This window comes from Synchiropus splendidus, chromosome 14 (assembly GCF_027744825.2).
Source record: "Synchiropus splendidus isolate RoL2022-P1 chromosome 14, RoL_Sspl_1.0, whole genome shotgun sequence".
Taxonomy (NCBI): Eukaryota; Metazoa; Chordata; class Actinopteri; order Syngnathiformes; family Callionymidae; genus Synchiropus; species Synchiropus splendidus.
This window is the reverse complement of record NC_071347.1, coordinates 7,872,416-7,897,830: the sequence shown is the minus strand read 5'-3', so window position 1 is coordinate 7,897,830 and position 25,415 is coordinate 7,872,416. Positions and strand designations below refer to the sequence as shown.

At 39.7% G+C, this 25,415-nt stretch overlaps 2 protein-coding genes across 2 annotated transcripts; one reads left to right on the top strand and one right to left on the bottom strand.

The window, feature by feature from the left end:
• Nucleotides 1-642: 642 nt before the first annotated feature.
• Nucleotides 643-4,843, bottom strand: si:dkey-30c15.2 (uncharacterized protein LOC558938 homolog). Its single transcript, XM_053885505.1, has 12 exons — nucleotides 4,748-4,843; nucleotides 4,632-4,675; nucleotides 4,238-4,301; nucleotides 3,707-3,838; nucleotides 2,891-2,995; nucleotides 2,763-2,812; nucleotides 2,574-2,690; nucleotides 2,464-2,509; nucleotides 2,321-2,392; nucleotides 1,702-1,855; nucleotides 1,548-1,630; nucleotides 643-1,479 (listed from the first exon to the last, which is right to left on the bottom strand). The coding sequence occupies exons 1-12, from the start codon at nucleotides 4,778-4,780 to the stop codon at nucleotides 1,327-1,329; spliced, it is 1,053 nt and encodes a 350-aa protein (XP_053741480.1). The 5' UTR covers nucleotides 4,781-4,843; the 3' UTR covers nucleotides 643-1,326.
• A 1,858-nt stretch (nucleotides 4,844-6,701) lies between these two features.
• LOC128770704 (ADP-ribosylation factor 4-like) lies at nucleotides 6,702-8,994 on the top strand. Its single transcript, XM_053885506.1, has 6 exons — nucleotides 6,702-6,895; nucleotides 7,180-7,260; nucleotides 7,323-7,432; nucleotides 7,516-7,587; nucleotides 7,724-7,846; nucleotides 7,929-8,994. The coding sequence occupies exons 1-6, from the start codon at nucleotides 6,829-6,831 to the stop codon at nucleotides 8,013-8,015; spliced, it is 540 nt and encodes a 179-aa protein (XP_053741481.1). The 5' UTR covers nucleotides 6,702-6,828; the 3' UTR covers nucleotides 8,016-8,994.
• The last annotated feature ends 16,421 nt before the right edge of the window (nucleotides 8,995-25,415 follow it).

Genomic DNA, 25,415 nt, shown 5'->3' with positions numbered 1-25,415 from the left:
GAACTTTTAGATTGGGTTGATGTAAATTCATAAACCAGACACGCTTGTAAAGAGTAATTCTTCTAAAATAGGGATCAGCTGACTCTCGAAAGGGCGGCACCGCAGTGTGCATACAAGACTATGTTAGAAAACTGAAGTTGATATCTTTCTAAAAAATAATAAAACTCATTTAAAACTGAAACTAACTAACCAAAACTGAACTTGCTACATAAAAACAATGATTCTTTCGCACATCACATTTTGGAGCACATTTATTTTGTTGTGTGTTGAGTTTTTCGCCAACTTTTAAACCACAAAGCAAACTTTGACAGTCCATGAGTATCAAAAGTTTTGAAGTGAGACGTCACGTTAGCCGTTAGCTCTGTTAGCTCTGCGGCGCTGACAGTCTTTGGCTTTGCGGGTGCAATGATCACTTCCTCCATCGATCTGTCGTGAAAGTGTGTGGTGAAATTAGAGGCGCATCAGGTCTTCGCTGCGTGTGTGAGGGACGAGTCTCAGTCTCTGAAAAACGTTGCTTTAGAGATCATAGGCGACTACTGAGACAATGGAAGGCATTTTGTTGAGGTACATTTTTATTTATTTTCACAACAAAATGACAAACAGCGCAACATAAAACTGTGCAACATTGAATCAAGTGTTGAAGGTGATGGTGCTCTCTGTATTGGTGAAACCTCCTGTTGCTTCTGTCCTCCCACTGAGGAAACACACGGGTGAACACAAATACAAATCGACAGTAAACACAAGTTTGCGTTGTGAGCTTTCCAGGGTGTCCCCCGCTTGTTGCTTCATGACAGCTTCACTATGAGAGTTAAGTGCAGCGCCAGAAAGACATTCAGGAATGTAGTGATGGCAGATACGAGGAGCGCAAACTTCAATTTCAGTTTCCGTTCTCACAGCCAATCCTCAGCTGTCAGCAGGCGTGGCTCACACATAAAAGGGTGTGCAGAAGTGAGCACGGCAAGTGAACACTTACATCATCCACGGTCGGCTGACCGCTGGTCAAACATTCACAGAGCTCCTCTCAGCAGTAACAGCAGCAATCTCTGCAGTTTTTGTGAGCATGTAAAAAAAATAGTTGTGAACAGTCCATGAAAATATGCCCCACGTCTCAAGTTGGTTACATAACAGATCAGTTTTACGGCCGAAAAACGTGAGCAGACACGGCAGAAGAGTCCATTCAGCGTGTGCAACAGCTCAGCACTCCTATAGTTACAAGCTCTCACACGTGAAAAACCAGCAGGAGATGGCCGTTTGAGTTCACTGAGGAAAGACTCTCTTTTTGAAATCTTCAGGAGCAGGTGCAAAAAGGGTTTTTAAGTGATTCAATCAGAATGAAACTCTGAGTGATTCATCAAAAAACGGGAGGCGGTGTTGAGGCAGCAGCGGCGTGGTCTCTCCCAGAACGGCACTGGTGAAGTTGGGACGCCTCCAGGCGTAGACCATGCTGTTGAGGAAGCCCTGCAGGGACACGGTGGCCGCCTGACATGGAGAGAAGATCAAGTCACGTGACGACATTTACGCTTTAAACCTGAGCTTGTGACACTCACCTGAAGTACAAAAACAGGAAAAAGGTGACTCTGTCCCAAGTAAGAGCCCCTCACCAGGAAGGACAACAGAATCAGGAGGAGAGCTGAAAGGGTTTACGGAACGCTTGAGAGATAACTCGAGGATCAGGGTGGCTCTGTGTGCTTGGAGCGTTACCTGGAGTCCAGCAGAACAGGATGACCATCACCATATTTCTCGCAATGGAGAACATGCTTTTGAACCTCTTCCTTGACCGTCCGTCTCCCTCCACTGGGAACAGACACTGCCGCTCCTGAGTTTGGTACCATTTGCCAACTTTGTAATAGATGACCTTCCAAGAAAAATACAAAAGTTTTTAAAGAATCCACAATAGGGGGAGCATGTTTCCATGTGGAATGAAGTCTGATGTCATGAGTCGACAGTCGCTCAGCTGGACAGTCCATGTGTCAAACTCAAGGGCCAAATCTAACCTCCATGTTTACTGGACTCAAAATGAATTTAAAGCGCACCAAAAACACCAGAGCCGGTCAATATTGTGACCCACAAAGATTCTAGGATTCAAAGAAAAACAGCAGAGTTGATGCAGACAGATGTGAATTGGATGAACAATAGAAAATAGATGTTGTTTGTGCCGATGAGACTGTAGCGATCCACAAAGCTGTTGTATGCTATTGCAGATTTGTTTCTGGTTTCAGTAGAAAACATTGTAAAATGCAGCCCAAAAGGGCCTCAACAACTCAACAATGTAAAATTCATTATAATAATTTGTGTGATGTGAATTGGAGGTTGGACTTACAGAGCAGGATAGGATCACAGGGATGACAACAATGACCAGAAACAGTCGGATGAAAGTGTCGTGGCGCTTCTCCTGGAAGAGCCAAAAGAAAAAAAAACACAATGTAATACACAGAGCTAATATAGGAGTGAAGAAACACTCACAGCTCCGGGACAGGGGTCGTGTCCGACATGCAGGAACATTATGCAGCTGTAGAGAAAAGATAGTGATCAAAATGTGGCACGTTACTATTTTACATTCATTTCCTCAGTACCTGCTGCAGTATTTCTCTATGATCCTGTCTTCTTGTACTTTATTAGCAGGGAGCAAAGGAGTCGCACTCATGAAATCACTGTGCACGTACGCCACATACATCACAATTGGAAGCAACCTAGGAACAGGAGAGATGAGATTAATGTCTGTCAACATGTCAGATGTCCAGCGACGCATGAAAGAAACTCACCACACCAGTAAATACACAGGGAGGGCCACGAACGTTCTCTGACAGTGACTCTGAACCAACAAGAGGTGAGTGGTGAATTCACAGTTCTGACTCAGTTGATGATCAAAGGGTGTGTTTTCGACGCTCACTTGTGCTGGAGGTTCCTCCGCTGGCGCTGCTCTCCATCCGTGAATGGCCGTCTTTGACTTCCAGGCGTAAACAATGACGAGTAGGAACGAAATGAAATAAAATGTCTGGAGACAAACAAAGAGAAATAGACTAAGTGACAAGAGTATTAAACCAGTGACACATAAATCTGTCATGTTTAGAGTCATAAATATTTTCTTCAAATATTTGCATGTTTCATAAAGAATGTCACTTTTTCTAACTCAGATTCATCAAGAAAAACATTCGTATGTCAAATAAAAATGAGATCATTTTGGGATAGATGTGATTTCTCTTTGACATCTACTAATCATCACATCAAACACATTTTAGAGGCATTACATTTCATTTTTGTCTATAATAATGACAAACAAATTAATTGAAATATACTATGATAAATTAAGTAAGCTGTAGTTAAATAAAATGTATAATTACTACTTTACTGTTGTTTTCTGTGTTTCACATCAGTCATTTTATTATTTGTTATATTTAATTTATTTATTTGTTTTTTCTTCTAGCTTTTTTTTCAGTAAAAAAAACATTTTCCGATATCTAGTTAAACCATTCCACCCTGAACTAAAGTGAGATAAAGAATTGTTGCTTTTGTTAGGTAAACCCCAACATTCCTTCTTTATTTTAAGTCAATATGTCCATTGTGGTCCACTCTCACACAGATCCTGCTCTGCTGAGATTTACACCAGGACATCGCTCACTCAATATCACTGACAGCACTGACACAACTTTCTCACTCTAAATGCATATGATTATTGATGAAGCAAAACGGTTGGCCGACATCTCACCAGTGACAGAGGCAGACTGTACTGACAGAGGATCACATTGTCAGCATTGTCCCTCTTGTTCAAGCTGGTGGAGAAGACCAGGATGAGAGCCGCGATGAGATCTGCGAGCGCCAGTTGGACCAAGAGGAGAACCTGCACATATGTGAGGAGAAGATCCACATCCATATCTTCATCGGAAAATACAAAAAGTGCAAGGCAGAGGAGCAAAAAATAAATGATCTGTTCCGCTTTGAATGCATCAGTAAACTTAAGTTCGGGTTGGGTTCCATTTCAATCAAAATTGCTGCTATAAAAAATAATAAAATAACTGACCTTGTTATGGGAATACCAGCAAAAGTAGGGCATTTTGAACTCTCACAGCATTACATTCAAGTCTCTCTGCGCCAAAATGCGCGTATTCAATCTCAAGGCCAACTTCATGACATTCTCATTTAAAAAGAAAGTATGTCAGCATACATCCTGTAATGACGCTCATGACAATGGGGTTGGTACAAACACAGGCGCACGTGTGAGTTAAAAGAGTGTATGAACCTGTTCCTTCAGATGCTTCCATCTCACAATGGATACCACCAGGACGGAGAAACTTCCCAGAACACTGCAAGAGAACAGGGGAGTCAGGACGCTCCAATGGTAGCAACACATGGCAGCATGAATACTGTGACACCAACACATGGCAAACCTTCCAGCATTCATAAACACAATCACAACACAAGCATCAAACTAGAGGCTGAGGGCCAAATGAGGGGCGCCAGCTCATTTAAATGCACCACTACTGTCAACATCATGACCCGTGACAATGAGTTTATACACATCATAAAACAGAATTTGACCAAGGTGGGAATGTGGAAGATACCGTTTTTTCTATAACACTGTCTCATGGCATTCAGTGGGATGTAACTGAGAGAAGGACAAAAGCAACAGTCACCTCGGTGTCAGGCAGGACAAATACACAGCAAAGAGCACATCAATCTGAAAAACAAAACAAAAAAAGTCAGACACATGAGTAACACACTAAGTGTCGGGCAGGTTTATTGAACGTACCTGACTTTCACTCAAGGTTCCGTTCAGGTCCATGATAAAATGTGCAGTACAGTCCACAGGTGAACAAACAGCGGAGGTACATTCCTGGGCACCGGCACAATGAATGCTTTCGCCGAAGCACGCTTGCTTAAATGTGCACACCTTTGAGGAGATAAGTCACATGTGTTTTCTCACTTCAGCAGCAGGTGTGGGCGTGGTGTTAGGGCGGTGTGAACCTCCACAATAGATCAGTGGGAGTTTTTGTTATGAAAATGGATAATCAATATGTCAAATTCTCTCCCTTTGACCATGTTACTGGATGTTACATATTATTGTTCTGTAGACTACATCAATTTTAATTGAAAATAATCGTAGAAAAACATAATCTGTGGTGTTTCTAGTGGGATCTGCCGCTATAACTGACTGACAAAGTACATACAGTGGCTATCTAAGTCAAGCCTACATTAAATAAACACTGTATTGTCATCTAAAATGATCCAAAACAAAACTAACTCAATAAAACTTATCAAACATTTACACTTTACTTTATTGGGTACTTTTATATTGAGTCATACATAGTGTGACCATTGTGGGGGGCTGTTGAGTCAAAAGGACAGACGAAAAAGTCTTAAATTTAACTCACTTTTTGTGACTGTTATAAAGCGTGAGTGTTATAAAAACAAAGGGGAAATAGGTCAAAGTATAGTCATAGCAATTGTGTTTTACGTGTATGTTTCAAATATGTTGTTTGATTCTAATTTGTTCCACTTCATTTAAAGATTTTCAAAGTGAATGAATATCACATGCTCTTTAGTTCGAGGGACAATAAATGCTGTTAAATTCTATTCTTTTATTTATTTTTTAGATTTTGAAATAAGTTACAGGGAAGGAGACAGACAGATAAAACGGGGGCCTAAAACAGATTAGAACAGATAAGTTAAAAAAAATACTTTCTTTAAAATTAAAAATCTTTAAAAAAAAAAAAAAAAAAATACTGTCAAATTCCTTATGTGTCACCAGGGTCGCATAAAGGAATTCGTCTGCTGCGACTGACTTTCTTCAGTTCCCAGCGTTGAAAAGAGTTCTGGTACGCTACTGCCACCTGCTGTCCCACTGAGAGTGTTTGAATTTGACTTGGTATAACACCAGTGATATTTGAAATGCTAAAAAGGGTGTTGAATCATACGAATTAAATAAATGTAGGACAAAAAGAAAGAAATGTTGGGCAGACATCTGTGATCTCAGTGTCATTTTCAAGCACTTCATGCTTTGTTTTTCTTACCTCGGGTGATCAGGTATTTGGGAACCCACTGCACAATTCATGAATACTATTTTTCTGCAAAAATGGCTGGGGAAAACAGCATCGGAACAGGTCAGTATTGACAATAAAATCGCGATTTCTTCACAAAACTAAATGTGTTTCATAGCGTCATCTAGTGGTCATGTCGAGCATTCTAACTATTTCCTTGGCTTTCACTTACAAGTAATTTGCACCACCGAAAGTGAACGTATGTCACATCCAAAAATAAATAAACACACTCATGTCACTTCCAGGGCACCGTAGAATGGTGCTCGGTGCTCAAACGCAGTGGACACACCCTTTAACGCTTTAACCCCTATTTGTTTTAGAGCGACAACTAGTGGACAAACTTCTATAGTTTTTTTTAACAACAAGTTAACTAAAAACTTGGCTAGTTATTGGCTATTCCATTGTCTGGTACTTACACTATATTTATACCAACAGAACCCATGTTAATACTTTAACAATCGGAATAATAATGTTGACTTTTATACTTTTATAATTATATATTTTTTGCATTTGTGTTTATTTTATTGTTATTTCTAATTTCTTAAGGTTTTTTTGTTATTAGCAAAAAAAGTTCTGTTGGTGCCGTTTAAAACGCTTTGTTCAGACGATTCGATCAATAAAGATGATTCAAACTGATGACGTCAAGGATTCCACGTTGGCCCGGACGTGGCACTCACGTCACGATAGTGAAGAAATCAGACTTACCGGATTCGCGGAGGAGCGTCGCTTTACTCGGTGTTCTTCGTTGTTAAGCGAAGTTTTCCCTTCAACGTCGAGCACATACTCGGCCAAAATGGGTCTCACCATCTCGTCGATTTTCAATTCTCTGTTCGGAAAGAAACAAGTGAGGATTTTAATGGGTAAGTTCATGTTCGGTGTGTTAGCAGCGTTAGCTGTTAGCTTCGTGCAGAATTGGATAACTTCTTTCATGCGGAAAAAGGGAGTTAAATAATAAATATGTATTCAGCTAATCTGTTTTAGTAGTACAGTATTTTTACAGCGTAATTTTAACCAGCTGTTGAGTCGAAGATAGTGTGTGGGCTTGTGTGTTGTGAGGAAGTTAAGGATATCATGGTGTCAAGCTGATGATTTCATGTGGTTCTTTGTTGTTGACTCAGTTCTCTCTATTTCTGTCTATCAACAGTTGGACTTGACGCTGCCGGTAAAACGACCATCTTGTATAAATTGAAGCTTGGAGAAATTGTAACAACCATCCCAACTATTGGTAAGAGTCGCGCTTTGTTGTGAGTCCTGTTGGACACGTTTTAATCATTTGTCTCTCAAAAGGTTTCAATGTGGAAACAGTTGAGTACAAGAATATCAGTTTCACAGTGTGGGACGTTGGTGGCCAGGACAAGATCAGGCCTCTCTGGAGACATTATTTCCAGAACACGCAGGTACCAATGTGTATTGAGCTGAATAAACACCATGTATTTACCTCTGTTTTCAGCCAACCTCTCACACGTTCCTCTTCCTTTAGGGTCTCATCTTCGTTGTGGACAGTAATGACAGAGAGCGAGTGCAAGAATCGGCCGATGAGCTCGCAAAAATGGTATGTGATGACATGAACTTGTGTGGAACAGGACGACACACTGATCTCCAGACACACCTATCAATTGCCCCCCTCCTTGTGGTGTTTATAGTAAAGACTGACAGACAAGTTCCCCTCAAATGCTCTTGATTTCCAGTTGTCGGAGGACGAGTTGAAGGATGCCGTTTTGCTGGTGTTTGCCAACAAGCAGGATCTCCCGAATGCCATGAGTGTCAGCGAGCTCACAGAAAAACTGAAACTCCACCAACACCGCAAACACGTAAGCCATTTGAAAAGTCATGTGCTGCGACGATACTTACCAGCCTCGTGAACGTTTTGCTCTTTCTTCTCCAAACCTACAGTGGCACATGCAGTCCACCGTTGCCACCCAAGGCACCGGGCTGTACGAAGGGCTGGACTGGTTATCCAAAGAACTTGCCAAGAGCTAAAAATGGAGGTAGAGGGACTGGTCAATGGAGGACATTACAAACGGAACAGATGCATTTTGGTCTACCAGCTCCAAGTTTAAACAAATTGAGTAGACATTTTATAAGTCGTTCAAAATCATCTACATAAAATTACTAGAATTTGTGAGTCCAGTTACAACACAACTTGTGCACAGCAACCAAATAGTTTTGCCCATTTTTTTGTGGATGTTTCTTGAAAACTGCACAAGCAAAAAACGTTTTTCAATCATACAAAGACCTAAGGTGTTTAGGAATGATGGGGGTTCACCGTTCTGAAGAAGCATCCACTTACTGAGATCCATACAGGCTCATTTGCTTATATGCATTAGTCGCTCAAGTGAAGTCATATATATAACTACATATCTATTTTTAACTGATGATTTGATCCCATATTCTGTGTTTGTGAGGACCTTCACAGAGATGATTTGTTGCCTGAACACGTGTAGCCTAGGGGACAGATCCAAAGTCAAAAACGTGCCTTCTGGTCCAGCTTTTTTTTTTTTTCAGATGCAGAAGAATCTTTTCCCTGTTATTGTTTGGCCAAGTGCCTTAAAAACAAACCAGGATTTTTAACTTGACTTGATTGTGGTGTTTTTGTCATGTACGATGCAACAGGACAATGGTGAAATGCTTTACTTGCTTTGCAAACTGTCAACCAGCGATGCCCATGATAAATGCATCAACCACAATCAGTTTGTTGAAACTGAGTGTCATGTTGACAGGGGCTTTGAAGAAGGTGCATTTGCAGAGCCAGTGAGATGGTGTTTTTGTTTTGTTTATCCTTCTTTAACATTGCGTTTTGCTTCAATTGCCTTACATCTCTCCTAAATGTCCTGTCTCTTCCGAGTATCCCATGCAGCCACCTATGCGTTTACATTCCAGCAAATGCTTGCAGACATGAATTTGTGATAAACTGTTTTACCAATACAAAAAAAACCTGAATAAAAAGTGGAAACAAGAATTTTGTTGTGGTTGACCCTTCTATTTTCTCAACTGCGGTTGCAGGGAAGACCGCATCAGGTGTTTCCAAATTTCCTCTCTCCACCGTAGCTGTCCAAAACAAGCTCTGAATGCTAGATCTGCAATGTTTTGTGGGAAGAAGTTTAGATGTAATTATTGAATCTGAACACTCCCAATCATCTCGACTGACTCGTTTTCATGCAGACTCTCAAGCAAATGAGAGAGTTGCTTCCCACATCCTCATTGTCTTGCGATTAGAGCAATCTGTGGTGGAGAGGATAAGAATGTTACGCAAGATCCTACTACATGATTTCAGAATGTTATTACTGGTCTGCAAGGAGAAAGCACCTGCGCAACAAGTCCCATTGTCATTGTTTGTCCTTTAATGTCCTTGTGACTCAGCCCGACATCACACTGCAGTTCATCACAGAAAAAGGCAGTCAGACATGGAAAACTGACACAGTGTTGCCACATATATCTCAGCCATCTGTGGGTCTTGGCTTCCATGATATCGAGCAATATTAGTCGGCGTCACATTTCTGACCAGTGAGTCATCATTCATATTTTGTGGAGCAAATGTTTAAGAGAGTTGGTGAAGACCCACAACCTTCTGATTGTGTACCATTTTAGATGCACACTTTTGCCCTTGTGTGTTGTGCCATATAATTGTGGTAAGGTGAAAAGTATTTCAAAAATAAGCAATATTTTATTGGTTTTCTGAAGCATGGTAATGTATTTATTGCAGCTATTCAGGATTAAGGACGCCGAAGCTGGGCTAAGGGCTTACATTTGTCTCATAAATATTTGTAAACACTCAGAGGGTGATCCACAAATAGCCCATGGTTTTCACTAGTGTTTTGATATCCACTCATTTTGAGTTGTATTTTTGGGCTTCACAAATCGTGTAGTCTATTCGCCGCTTATTTCTACGGCGTATTTTTTGAGACGCTATTCGAATGAGCCCCACATGCGCAGACGAAGATCCCACAGACAGATTCATAAACATAACTCCAAAACCTCCCTCTGAATTAGATAGCACTTGACCTGTCAGGTTTAATAAGCAACTCGCGGTTAAAGTCAACTTTGACAGTTTTGTTATGAGAAGAGCACAGTTGACCAATCGAAACGCTCGTTGTTGACACGTCACATCTCAAAACATCCAACATGGCGGATCCGGGAAAGCAACACTTAGCGCGTTACAAACAACACACCGTTGTAATGAATGTGTTCGTATTGTTATTTTATTACAAAGTATCGTAATTGAACATTTTGTCAAACAGAACCGACTCCTAGTGGTGATATTTGCTAGCGCTATGTTAACATAAATGTCACTGTTTGATTCGGTATCTGTTTGGGGATGATTGAAGAAGTGCGTTAAGAAATAGTTCCTTGAAAATGGATGGATCACTTCAGTTGTGAATTCACTCCATGCGAGTTCAATTTATTAAATTATGAGATAGAAGTCAACTGAGATCCATGGATGTTTTGAGTACAATACAATACAAGTACAATATGCTACAAGTACAATACAATCCTTTCACAACCCTCACAGAAGAGATGTTTAACCGGGGTGTTTGTTCTCAATTGTTCTTCAAGTTAACCTCCCATCTTACTGGTTCTCACGTCTGTCGCCCACAATGTGTTGCATCTATCTTCTGCTCAGTCGCAAATCGCTGTAAAACACATTTGGAAACGTTTGCACTTTGGATCTTTGGATTCTTCTGTTCCATGTTCATGAGACTGTGAAGCATGTTAAAACATTCATTTAGTTAGCTAAACCACCCAAAAAGGCTTCTGCCGTCAAAGGAGTGTTTTCCCAAGAATGACACAGAGTCCAATCACATGGAAACAGTCAGAATTCTGCCAGTGGAAATTCATGTCATAGATAGTCAAAGCAAAAGCCGGATGATCATATAACCTATACCTAACCTTCGTATTACCGACATCAACTGCGACAAGCTTTCTTCACAACCAGAACAAAAGTGCCCTCACTATGTTGACTTCTGCAGGAGTCCTATACAATGTTACGTCAAAGCCTCCACCTTCACATGCCGGATCAGACCCGACACAAACCTGCTGAGCGAGTAACAGGCTGCATGGATTAGTTAAATTATGGAAATGATAGTGAGCTCCAGCTCACCTTTATTTGACGAAAAATGCCCAAAATGACATTTTATCAAAAGTGAACAAAATGACTTAAAAACAACATGTCTGCCATCCTTGGACCATGTGAACATTAAGACAAGTGAAACTGATTAAAATGTTAAAGTCAAATTTTGGTGACTTTTTCAAAAAAATTAGACTTGGCACAAGGACGACTGGAGTGGCCATGACGCAAAATACCATAAACTTGCAAAGACATAAGCAGGACAGGGTGTGCTTGGTGAACAGAACAGTTTTAAGTAGGAAAAATGGATGATAATACGAAAATATAAGTCTATAAAAATCTGTGTATATATCATATATTGAGATATATATAGTGTATATATTATATTTCGCGACACACACATTCACATGCTGGACGGTTGTTGTTTATTTTACTTTTTTCTTATCTTTATTTGTACTATTGCTTTTTTTTTTTTACTTGCTCTTATGTTTCCACCTGTCACGCTGCTGGAAATGGGAATTTCTCTTTGAGATTAATAAAGTATTTATCTGTCTATCTATCTATGTTAAAGATGGCGATAACTAGGAATGTACCAAAATGGAAATTTGTGGCCAAAGCTGAAGTTTTACGAAGAATACAGTTTTTATATTATATTATATTATATTATATTATATTATATTATATTATATTATATTATATTATATTATATTATATTATATTATATTATATTATATTATATTATATTATTAAAAAAACTTTACAAAATGCTCCCAACAAATGCGATACTATTGAAAGGATAGCAATGTTCAGCCACTAGAGGTCAGCAATGCATTTAATGATTTCAACAAGCGACTCGTCTTTGGCTCAAATTTCTCTAAAAGGCAACAATAACAAGCTCATTACTGCATATTTACGGTAGACTGTTCACTTTTCTCATCACCGACTCCTCCAGTACAGCAAGATGACTAACTGAATCCTCGGGAGAAAGAAAAGAAATTGACAGTAATGGAACCATGATGTTCTGGACTACATCATTCACTCGCTTGTGATTTTCCTCCTGGTGTCTTCAAACATTTGCTCTGGTCCTCATGAGTGCCAGCTGTCTGTCCTGCCTTGATGTGCCTCAGCAGTGCCATCCCGAGTTATCTCTGCAGCCAAAAACCTGACAATTGAATCCCTGGATCACTCTCGTATGTGAGGCTGAGAACGTTTCGCCTGACCACAGTGCAGTTAGTGGCGGAGGAGAGCAGCTTCAACTGACATCAAGGGGCTTTTGCAAGTCGTGATCAGAAGACGATTTGCAGCACAGACAAAAGAAATAGGGGCGGGGGGGGGGGGGGGGGGGGGGGCATCACAGAAGCCTGACAATGAGGTCTTCTGCTGAGTCTGACAGCCGTGGATGATGGGATGCTGGAGCCACCCACACTGAGAGGACACTGCTGAGACTTCAGGGGGATATTCACCAGCTTTCCCACAACTGAGAAGAATGAAGTAAGTCAGAGTCAGAGTGGGAGGATGGGACTTTGCTCACGTTGACGTCCACAGATTGATGAGTCACCAGTGTGGCATCGAGGGAAGGATCAGAGCCGTCATGGAAAATTCTTAATAGTCAAAGCAGAAGACCAAAAACGAAGGGTGTAATGTATTTTAGGAGGAAAGTATGTCCAATTGGTGGATTAAAAAGGTAAAAAAAAACATATCTTTGAAAGTTGCAAGAAGTTACGGTGGACAGCATAATGAATGATAAAGGGTGCGCTACTGAGTTTGGCACAATTTTGAGGATTTTTATTTACCGTACCATAGAATCCTGCAAACAAAAGAAACCACCACACATAAACAATCTAAGAGTGAGGTCACCCGCCACCCCTCAATGTCAGCTATGTTCTTACCAAATCTGATGCCAAAATCCGTCCACATCTGACCTCTTTTGAATCATAAGACAATACTGTACATGCACAAAAATATGGACACCAAATATATTCGGTAGGGATGGATCGATGAGGTTTTATGAAACAGTATACTGATTCTCAGAAGCCACCAGGTGGCACTGTCTACTGTAAAATGTTGAATAAAACCTCCCATCGTTTCTAAACCAAGACCTCCACCTAGTGGCCTCTGAAAGCTATGACAACGTATCATCAACTGCAATACTGTTTCATGATACCTCATGTACCCATCACTAATATTCAGCAAGGTCTGAAAAAACTCTCTTCACCCATTTCATTGGTGACGACCGCAGCAAAAGTAAGAATGGTGGCAATCTAAGACAGATCCACAATCATTCAGATGACAGAGCCTTTTTATTGATGCAGACCTTTGTCTGGAGAGCAGCTCAACAAGGGTGACCATCGTACGCTCAGCTAGCACCAGGTCATTTGCAAGTCCTGCAAAAAAAAAAAGAAAAAAAAAAACCACATTGCTATCTTGGAATATACAGTGGTACCTCGGTTTTCGAACATCCCGGACTTCGAACAAATCGGAGTTCACTTGGAGGTGCTCACTTGACACCTCCGAGGCTGGAGCGCTCACTCCAGGGTTTGGTGTCCTGTTGTGGGCTGGAGTTGGGACAGGGATGAGGCGAGTCTCGAACAGAGCGTGACTTGGTTTATGACTTTGTCACAGCCAAACTGCACAGAAGCGCACATTCAGAGCTGGACACGCACCGGGCACCTCTTCACTTCTGGAGAGACGTCACTCACTCGCCAACCCCTCCCACATGCAGCGGCCACACACATAGACGAACAGCGCACCTGCAGCAGACACTCTACAGTCACTCCATCAAAAGCCTATTTTAAGGTTTGGAACGCATTATTTCTTTTCTATTAATTGTAATGGGAAAAATCGATTCAGATTTCGAACAAATCGCTTCTCGAACTGCCGTCTGGAACGGATTGTGGTCGAGACTGATGCCCTAAAGCTTCACAAAGATTCATTCCTAAAAAAGGCTATAAACTCACCTTGAGTGGCAAGAGAAAGCAATTAAGACGCAATTAAACATATAAAAATCTTGCAATGAGATGTGAACCCATGACCCTTGTCTTACACACGATGCCAATAAGATTTTACAGCTGCTCTCCAGTCTTAAGACCACTGTATTTTAAAGGGAGTTCACTGAGTTTAATGACAGTGGAGCAGAGGGGAGGCCAGGTCTCATCTCACCACATTCCCACACAACTTACTGGCCTACAGAGACCATCCACACCACGGCCAAGCAGCCTGCTTTCCATCGGCTGCTCTGGTGCCCTGCAGGCTGAGCTTTGCCAGAGAGCCAGACTGGCTTGCAACACAGCCTCGGCAGGACTCAATAAAAGCCCAGCCCTTGGTGTCATGTCTGCATGAACTGACGAAGAATAGTACTGTGTGGTGAAGAGGCCATTTAGGACTGTTGTGCACCGCTTGATCTCCCAGGTGAGCCCAGAAGAAGATATTGTATCACAGGAAAGCAGAAAGTCTTGGTGTTGACCTTGTGTCATTTTCAGTGTCCTAAAAATAAAATACATTTCTTGACCCCAAAAGACCATGGCTTTTTTCTCAAGCAAGGTCCATGTTGCCAAAGTGTGGTCTTGGTATCTTGGTCTCTTTCAGACAATACACGTTTATTCTACATCTAAATGTAGATCTCGATTTTGATCGATATATTGATCACCAAAAGACTTCTGCACTTGTGTATGGGGCACTGAATGTAAAAATGAAGATGTACGTGTTTTTTCCCCTGATTCAGCAGAAATCTTTGGCAATATTTTCACAGATTTAGCAAATATTTGTTACATTTGAGACGCTACACTTTCATGTTACGTCCCATTGTTTCATCTCTGTTAGTGTTAAAAACAAATGCTATATCTAAATGTAATCTGCTGCACTACAAGGTGCCGGCTTCATTCCTCCGCAGTCAGCATCACAGGGAAGCAGCTCGCACACCTTCCACAATAGCGCTATTAGCTCCAGTTCCAAAATCAGACTCTCAGTTGCGAGCCTGATGGGCAGTCAGAGGAGCAGACGAGCAGAAGGGGGCGTCTAAATCTCCACTTGGAAGAAAGGAGTGTCTAAATCCTAGAAACTGAGATTTAGAAATAGAAATAGAAATAGATTTAGACTTAAGATGCAGATTTAATATGCAGATTTAAGGTTTAGTTTTAGATTAGATTTAAGATTTTCATTTAGATTTAGATTTAAGGTTTAGATTTAGATTTAAGATGCAGATTTAAGGCTTAGATTTAGATTTAAGGTTTAGATTTAGATTTATGATTTACATTTCAGGTTTAGATTTCAGGTTTAGATTTATGATTTAGATTTAAGGTTTAGATTTAAGATTTAAATTTACATTTAAATTTATATTTAAGGTTTGGATTTAGTTTTAAGGTTTAGATTTAGATTTATGATTTAGATTTAAGGTTTAGATTTAAATTTCAGGTTTAGATTTAGATTTATGATTTAGATTTAAGGTTTATATTTAGATTTAAGATGCAGATTTAAGGTTTAGATTTATGATTTAGATTTAAGGTTTATATTTAGATTTAAGATGCAGATTTAAGGTTTAGATTTAAATTTCAGGTTTAGATTTAGATCTATGATTTAGATTTAAGGTTTAGATTTAGATTTAGATTTAGATTTAAGATTTAGATTTAGATTTAAGATTTAGATTTAGATTTAAGATTTAGATTTAACATTTAGATTTAAGATTAAGATTTAAGGTTTAGATTTAGATTTAAGATGCAGATTTAAGGTTTAGATTTAAATTTCAGGTTTAAATTTAGATTTATGATTTAGATTCAAGGTTTAGATTTAAATTTAGATTTAAGATTTAGATTTAAGGCTTATATTTAAATTTAAGATTTATATTTAAGGTTTAGATTTAGATTTAAGATGCAGATTTAAGGCTTAGATTTAGATTTAAGGTTTAGATTTAGATTTATGATTTACATTTCAGCTTTAGATTTCAGGTTTAGATTTATGATTTAGATTTAAGGTGTAGATTTAGAATTTAGATTTAGATTTAAGATTTAAATTTACATTTAAGGTTTGGATTTAGTTTTAAGGTTTAGATTTAGATTTAGATTTAAGGTTTAGATTTAGATTTAAGATGCAGATTTAAGGTTTAGATTTAAATTTCAGGTTTAGATTTAAATTTAAGGTTTAAATTTAGATTTAAGATGCAGATTTAAGGTTTAGATTTAAATTTCAGGTTTAGATTTAGATCTATGATTTAGATTTAAGGTTTAGATTAAGATTTAGATTTAAGATTTAGATTTAGATTTAAGATTTAGATTTAAGGTTTAGATTTAGATTTAAGGTTTAGATTTAGATTTAAGATGCAGATTTAAGGTTTAAATTTAAATTTCAGGTTTAGATTTAGATTCAAGGTTTAGATTTAGATTTAGATTTAGATTTAAGGCGTAGATTTAGATTTAAGGCATAGATTTAGATTTAAGATTTATATTTAAGGTTTAGATTTAGATTTAAGATGCAGATTTAAGGTTTAGATTTAAGATGCAGATTTAAGGTTTAGATTTAAATTTCAGGTTTAGATTTAGATTTATGATTTATATTTAAGGTTTAGATTTAGATTTAAGATGCAGAATTAAGGTTTAGATTTAGATTTATGATTTAGATTTAAGGTTTAGATTTAGATTTAAGATTTAGATTTAAGGCTTAGATTTAGATTTAAGATTTATATTTAAGGTTTAGATTTAGATTTAAGATGCAGATTTAGGGTTTAGATTTAAATTTCAGGTTTAGATTTAGATTTATGATTTATATTTAAAGTTTAGATTTAGATTTAAGGCTTAGATTTAGATTTAAGATTTATATTTAAGGTTTAGATTTAGATTTAAGGTTTAGATTTAGATTTAAGATGCAGATTTAAGGTTTAGATTTAAATTTCAGGTTTAGATTTAGATTTATGATTTATATTTAAGGTTTAGATTTAGATTTAAGATGCAGATTTAAGGTTTAGATTTAAATTTCAGGTTTAGATTTAGATTTATGATTTAGATTTAAGGTTTAGATTTAGATTTAAGATTTAGATTTAAGGCTTAGATTTAGATTTAAGATTTATATTTAAGGTTTAGATTTAGATTTAAGATGCAGAATTAAGGTTTAGATTTAAATTTCAGGTTTAGATTTAGATTTATGATTTAGATTTAAGGTTTAGATTTAGATTTAAGATTTAGATTTAAGGCTTAGATTAAGATTTAAGATTTATATTTAAGCTTTTGATTTTGATTTACGGTTTAGATTTAAGATTGAAGATTTAGATTTAGCACTTTGTTGTAATACTTCCGGAGATGTAACAATTAATTTATTTAATTCGGCGCGCCACACTTGTGGTGCAATATGAAGACTGAACAGCAGATGGCAGTTGTGGGCTGGGAACAGAGCGTTAAATTAAGACGCAGCCCTTGGATACTTGAGTTTCAAACAGAAAAAAAAAACAAACGAAAAACGGATGGTCAGATGAACAGAAAGCTGGTTCTGGTATAGACGCCCGTCTGTCGGAGTGATGAATAACTGAGGGGGCTGAAAGTGACCAGCGCAGATGTGACAGCTGAGTTCAGCGACACCTGCAATAGAAGCTGTGGTCAGACTATTATCTGCAGCACCGCAGCTATTCATCACACAGCGACCCGTCCGCGTCAAACCTGTCCCACAGTATGAGTCAAGTGCCATTGATCACCGCCGCCTCGGGTTTCGCTTGCACTCACACTTTATCAGATGGGACTAATTGGGAACATATTCACTCTGCGGCCGCGAGAGATGTGTCTGTCAGGAGTCGCATTCCTGCTCTGATTCTCAGATAGCTGGCAGTCTGCATGAGGCACTGGCTGTGGGAGCGGGGAATGAAGGGTCCCCCCACTTGGACTTGAAAGTGGGCCACATTCAGAAGTTGGTAGGTGAGTAGCAAGCATGCACCCGCTCACAGAAAGCTTGTTTTCAGACTGGATGAAAGTGTGGGTGAGGATTTATTGAAGAAGAAGAGCCAGTTCTCTCCATTTATTTCATTGGGCATCAACGCGTTCCACCATGTCCAGCGTGACCATGTGGGCAGACATGAACAGGATGGACTCAAGAAATCACTTACCACGAGAAATTCACCAAAAATATGGCCAACGCAGGAGATAGCTAATGTCAAGGCATCCACAATTCTTGACCGCTTGGGGAAAAAAAAGTCACAATATGAAGACACCAACTGAGAGAAAAGACCATCTTTCAAACAGCATGAACAGTTTTCAAATCTCCATTATCAGGTGTCATGAACAACCACCAAGCTAAGATGGCGCAGTGATTGTATTTACTGAACGCAGGAGTGCAGCATTATTGACTGAATAGTGGCTCCACAATCATTCATGCCCATCAACTATGAGTCTGTCTACCCAGGCAGACGCTATTTATTATGATTGTTTTGCATTCGGTGGAAAATCTTGTGTTCCATGAAATGTCAACCACATGCTCATGGTGGCATATGCAAAATACTTGGTCCCAAGGTTCACACGCACAGGTACGTTGAATATCCACTGACAAAAAAAATGTTCCATGTGTGGGAAAATTGCTTTTAGAACTTGACATTGAAGCATCAACTGAGGTTTCATGAAACAGTGTCCTGACTTTCAGAGGCCACCAGATGTCACTGTCACTACTGTAAATGTTTATATAAATATACATTTATAAATGTATGTTCATAAACGTGGACTTGAACAACTAATTCAATAAAACCTGACATTATTTCTAAACCAAGAGCGCCATCTAGTGGCCTCAGAAAACTAGGACACTGTTTCATCAACCCTGCAATGATGCTGCTTCTACTATTAGATCATTTACTGTCTGCAACACTAATGGATATTAAACTCCAAAGCTTGTCCTGACTGCTGAACAGTGCTACTGAGCTACTGAACATTTGAGGTATTAAGTACCCAGTCATCAGTGATGTATACTGTTCTTGTCTTGCAAAATATCTCATCTTTTAATCTTTAAGACTCTTTCCCACTTCTTCATGGTGTGACTCAACCAGAATCTTCTTTAGTTGCGAGGGTTCTTAAAAATCAGCACCAGAACACTTCCATTTGTCAGGCATCCTCTCAGCCTTCAACATCATGCTCAACACTCTGGTCAGATTTCAATACTCACTCACCTAAACACTCCACACCTCAAATGCAGTTCAAGTTAAAGGGACCTACTATAGATTTTCTTTTCTTTGGAAAAAAATATCAGAATACCACTTATCCATGCACATACATAGCAAATGTCCTGTTCTCATAAGACCAACAAAGACTACAAAAATGACTGACACCCACGATTCCCGGTATCAACTGATCATAAATATCAATAACTGAAGTATTTAGATCAGTACCAACGATCCTGTTTGCCAATAAATAACATGTCATCTCAGTGAGATGTAGCATTTCAACACGTGAACCTGAGACCGGCAGACGTCATTCCAACTGTCAACTGAGACACTGATTTGAAGAGAGCTGTGCTCCTACTGAGATGATCTTCCTCTCCCCAAGCACAGTCAGAGACAGCAGCTCCAGTAGAAGATGGAGTCATAGATTCTGATGGCGACATACAAGTTCAGATCCAAGATGAATCATTGGAAGTTGTTCTCAGCAAAACCTGTGACGTAGTGGGTCAAACTGTCCACTGTGAAATGTTTGCTGTATAGGGAGAGATTGGTAGAACCTGGGCACAGCTTGAACAACAAAATGAATCCACTGAGCCTTTGCTCCCTGGGGTCTTATGAAAAACACAAAACACTTCACCTTCCAGCAAAACAATAACAACAGTGACAACAATAACAAAAATAACAAACCAAAAATCAGTCAAGAAACGGTGGCGCAGTAGTGGTGTTGTTTATCGAGACTGGTGCATCATCAATCCCATGATCCTTTGAGTAAGTGACATGAACGCTTGTGTTACTTGACGTCAGGAAACCGGGTGAGTCAGGTAAACAAAGTATATGGTGTATAGCTTAGTTTTAAAAATAAATTATTTCTAAATGCATTTCATCTTTATACTTTGATAACTCTTAAAAAATAGAAGAGTAGATAAATTCAAGTCAGTATTTATACTGACTTTATGATGCATATCAATGTCATGGGGAGGGTCAGGAGCGCACGGTCAGAAACAAGCATATTGAAGGGAGAGATCAAGTTTGTTGCTCCACTTTATAAATCCATGAACCAAAGACTCCTGCAACAGTCAGATTTATCATTTCCTGGCCTTCCGTGCATTTTCTGCAGAAGTCAAAATTCAAGTGACTGTTTTAATCTGCTCTTCATCATCACACACATCCAAAGTTTCACATTTCATTCTTCTTTGTTGGGAAGGACGGGAGGCCAAACCAATAACAGGAACCAGAACACTGCCTATGTTTCTCTAACAAGCTCTTAAAGATGGAAACAAAAACGGAAATTTGGCAGCGAGCTCAAATCCTGGTGTAGCAGGTGCCTGGAGGAACCACAGAGCCGCACACAGTGGCACTTTCTGTCTTTCACTGCACTTCCTAAGCAACGTCTGCGTTCTGTCCTCCCACGATTGTGCATAACTGAACAATCTGTTCAGAGAACAAAAACAAACAAAATGATCAAAAATGATTTGACTGACTCAGTCATCAAAGGTGCTTCACTGCGTTACGCCAAACTCTAGTAAATCACGTCCACCTCCGCCATCTGTCCTGGGCTATTACTAGGACGTAGTACTGTAGGACCGGCGTGTTTACCCAGTTGACTAGAGCATGGCCTTGCGCCCCCTACTTTCAAAAACACAGTCCAACAAGTATCTTGAGACCTAAACTGGACACTCACCATGTTATACTCAGCGTCCCTCACAGCAGACAAACTGAACCAAGTGTCCAAGTGTCCATTGGCAAGTGTCATCTGAATTACTCTTCAGGATGGGTAGGTGAAACCCGAGCAGTGGATTTGCCAACTCTACGACCCTGAAACTGTTGTTGTAACTTCTAATGTGCAGGTCAAATGTGTCTCGAGGGGCCGTATGGCAAACACTGGAGGTCAGGATGGAAGCCAGAAAAAAGGTTCTTTTTGGGAATCTTGGAAACCAGTCCAGAGAGCAGTTGATGTTGGGGAAGATTCTGAAGACGTTTCTTTGATCATAACTCAAGTAGCCAATCCGAACACGTAAATACAAGTGCAACTGTTACTATTGCGTGGAATTTAACTGGCTGTGAAGACAGGAAACAGAGGAAACATTCTCATAATGGAACGTGTTTTGATTGTGTCATCCTCCTCTCATCCATTACTCTCCCCGGCCATTTGTTTGCCTGCTCCTCCGTCTTCACTCGCAGCCTGCACCACCGTCCAGAGTTGCAAGGTGATTAAACTCTAATAGCAGCCCGGGTGGATTTACTCCTGAGTCAACATGCCAGAGCCCATTTCCTTCTCACCGGCTGCTGCCTCTCAACACCCGACCTGCATCAACCACAGCAGCTACACATGGAACTGCTGGAGATTAGAGAGACCTTGGAAGTGACCCGGCATAAAGCCTTGGAATTACAGAGGAAGCAGAGCCAAGAACATGACACATTTCTGCCCGGGAATTAGCTGTTGCCCGATTCGGTTTAAGTGATGTGTTGACAGAGACGATTGTAGTTTATTGCTATGTATCTAATGTAATTGTTTATAGGTTTCAGTCTCATGCAGAAAAAGAGCCAGTACGGATTCAACTGAAATCATTATCACGTCATTCAAAGCCACATACACACCACACTACATTATTTGCAGCAGTCATGTATTATAATCTCCATAATCTAATATGGTCGGAACGTGAGGAAACGGAGGAGCCAGGCAGTTGACAGCACATTGTCATAACTCACTTGGTTTGTGGAGAAGGGAACAGTATAAATGACTTGGGCTTCAGAGACCAGCATGAGCAGATTTGTTTCTGCAATGAATAAAACTTGATCTTTAGAAGTTTTGCTGAAGCAGGGCAGCAGAACAAGGGGTGAGGGGTGGTGCTCACACCACAGATTATTTAGTTCAGTTCATCATGTATATTATTATGTTATTATTATTTAAGAACTGCAGTTGTTTTTAAACCTACTTAAGTGTTGAAGTCCAAGAAAAGGCTCATTTAAATAAGAGCATGAGCAGCAAGTGCACACAGACACTTGTCATGCGGTTTGAATCCAAAATACAGCTACAAAACCGAATGCGAGCTTGTTTTGGGAACAAGTTTGTTTTGAGAGTGTTTGGTGGGTTGATTCTCCGGTTTGGGATCCATATTCCTTCAGGTTCTCTCCTGTTGCTGAGCTATCCAATCCACGAGTGAAACATGTGACTACAAGGCGCTTTGTCATTGGCTGAAGCTGAAGCCATGAGCATCGTGGGAACTCGCAAAGTAGTAGCTTGTAGCGCCGCTTGGGAGCGTAAAACTCACATAGGAAAGTAGCATTTGTGATGCAAATCCAGCTGGTTTGTAAATGAAATGCGAATCAAAACTAGAGCAAGACACAAGACACAAGAGCAAATGAAAATTGCGATGTTTTTAAACGATTTATCGTGCAGACGTACTGCGAACTTCTGTTTTTTTCCCTCTATTGTCATCTAATCATATTATCAAAGTCACATGTAGCAATATTTGCCATGTATTGATGACATTTGTTTGATTTGGTGCGTTTTCAATGTAAACGTTCTTCCTTTCAAGGTAGGACCTAGCCATCCTGCTCTATTCACAGTTGGATTGACAGACATGGTACTGTGATGATTATGGACAAGTAATTTGAACTAAATCGTAATAGAAAAATTCAAATATATCAGTGTGGTATTTGTTTCTCTAACGTAGGATTGAAGTACAGTCAAGCTCATATTTGGCCAATAGGAATTCACTTCAAACCATTCCCTATTGGACAAAGAGGGACAGTCTGGTGGGGGCCACACTAGTGATAGAGAGGATGGGAGATAAGGTATCATGAAACAGTGTCGCAGGGTTCATGAAACAGCGCTCTCATTGTCAAAGACCACAAGATGGCGAGACCACAAGAAGGTTTCAATGTATGAGTTGTTTAAGTCCACACATTTTACAGCGACCCACACTAGGCCACACCCATGATATACTTGCACACGCAGTGGCAGAACATGGAACTGCATCCTACAGGCTGCAAATGGCCCGCAAGCAGCGTGTTTGAGACTCCTGCCTTAAATGAATCTGTGCGTTGTAAGTCTCTTAATTCCATTGAATCTGATTTACTGCTTTTGAATCCAGGAAAAATGAGATTAACATTGTTCGCTTGAACATGGCCTCCGCCGATTGAATGCGGTCAACAGGAAACATGCTCCAACTGGTCACTGAGTGAGCAGTATCTGGTCCTTATTGGTTACTTTGAAATAGCATTTGCTTAGTGTGAAAATGCGCCACCATTAGAGGAAGCATTAAACTTGTCACACTATTTCTCAGAAAGTTTTTAATACAATGTCATAATTTAATTTGTGTTTTTGTTTTATCTAGCATCTACAGATCACATGAGGCCACAAGAAAGCCATATAGATTCACATCTGTGTTCTCCCGAACTTTGGACAAACTTGTCCAACTCAAGCTGATGGACAAGTCGCCAGTCCGTTGCGACAGTTTCAGACATTTTGTTTTGATGCTTCCCACGAACAACAACACAGCCTCCGTTATGTTGGGTCCAGCGCTCGGGTCAAGCCAACCTATGATGCGCCTCCATGTGACTTTAATTGAGTGATTAGACGTAATTCAATAAGCAATCGAAGGGCAGGGCGCGTGAGTTTGAGGCGTAAAGCAAAAGAGCGCTGCTGAGTGGAGCCTTTGTCTGCGGCCCGCCATCATCGCGTCCACCTTTCCTACCAGATCACGCGGCCAATAGAGCCTTCGCCCTCGTCCATCTTGACCTGTGATTTTAAGAACAGTGCGCTCGATTGTAGCTTTTGCATAAATATATTTAGAGCAGGTTGAAGAGTTCATGAAGTAGTAGTATACAGGTACAATACTGAGGATTGTCAAGTTTTACTTATGAACTAATATATGGCAAATTCACTCACTCACTCTGTGAATTGGTGTCTGTTGATGTCACTCTATAAGGATATCATCTGTGCACCGTTTACATTGTACACATCAGCATTCATGTGGGACTGTCTAAAGCAGGGGTTCTTAACCTTTTTGATCTGAGGGCCCACCTTTCCCAGGACAAATGGGATGAGGGCCCATTCAAGTAATAGAACTGATGCATTACTCTTGATTTAATTTGTGTTCAATAACCATATTTAATCCAGCTACACATGAAGAGACCCAAAGCTTGTGAACTGACATGAAACCATGTGATCGAGCAAAGATTTATTTGTGAAAAGTCCAACCAGCAGCAGAACCAGGTGCAAGTCATAGTCATCAAATGAAAAAAAAAAAAAAAAAAAAAAAATACAGTTGATGCTGTTGAGAAAATCGATAATATTGTACATCCTGAATACAATTCTGAATAAAATGAATGTAATAAAACAATATCTAAATATCATCAAATAAAACAATATATTTTATTTTCAAAATAAACTCTAAAGAAGTGTTGAGTGTAAAGTGGAAATGAAAGTATCATCATACAATTTTCGAATGAATTTTAAAAACTGCTTTGACAGTTCCTTTCATGAACAATTTTTGCTCTTGTGGAGGTGGCATCACTTTCATTATCATTTTTTTCTTTTCAAAACTTGAAAAGAAACTTTGTAACTAAAAATGTATTAAAGCTGGCCCTCACAGCCCAGAGGTGTAAAATAAAAAAACTTTTTAGTGACCCTCGAGGAGGCGCTTGTGGCCCGACCATGGGCCTCGACCCTGTGGTTGAGAATCACTGGTCTAAAATACACTGGATTTGTTCTCAAAATCGGAATAAAAAAATTCTATCCTGCTCAGTTTTCTTTCAACGTTTGTTGCACAGATATCCTTTTTTCAGTGAGCAAAAACAAAGTACAAGTAACACCCAACTTATGACCGGGATCGGTTCCGACCAACCGGTCGTAAGTCAGATTGGACGTAAGTTGAATGCCATTCAAAATAGCTGACGCGAGGGTTATGTGTAGTGGTAGATCACTGTGTGAGCGTGAGATGCTGGGATACTGCGCTGCCGTAACAGTCGTCCATGTTGACAGACATTGAATTTAAAAAAAAGCATCTGCCGGCCGTGGTCGTAAGTACGGGTGGACGTAAGTCGAGCAGGTCATAAGTCGGATGCTACTTGGACCATTGAATGGGACCATTAAACCAGGTGTGATTCAGGTCAACATGTTCTACATACAACATGCTATATATATTTCATATCTGTCTTCAGTACTGTAGCTGTTAAGTTGAGAAAAACAATG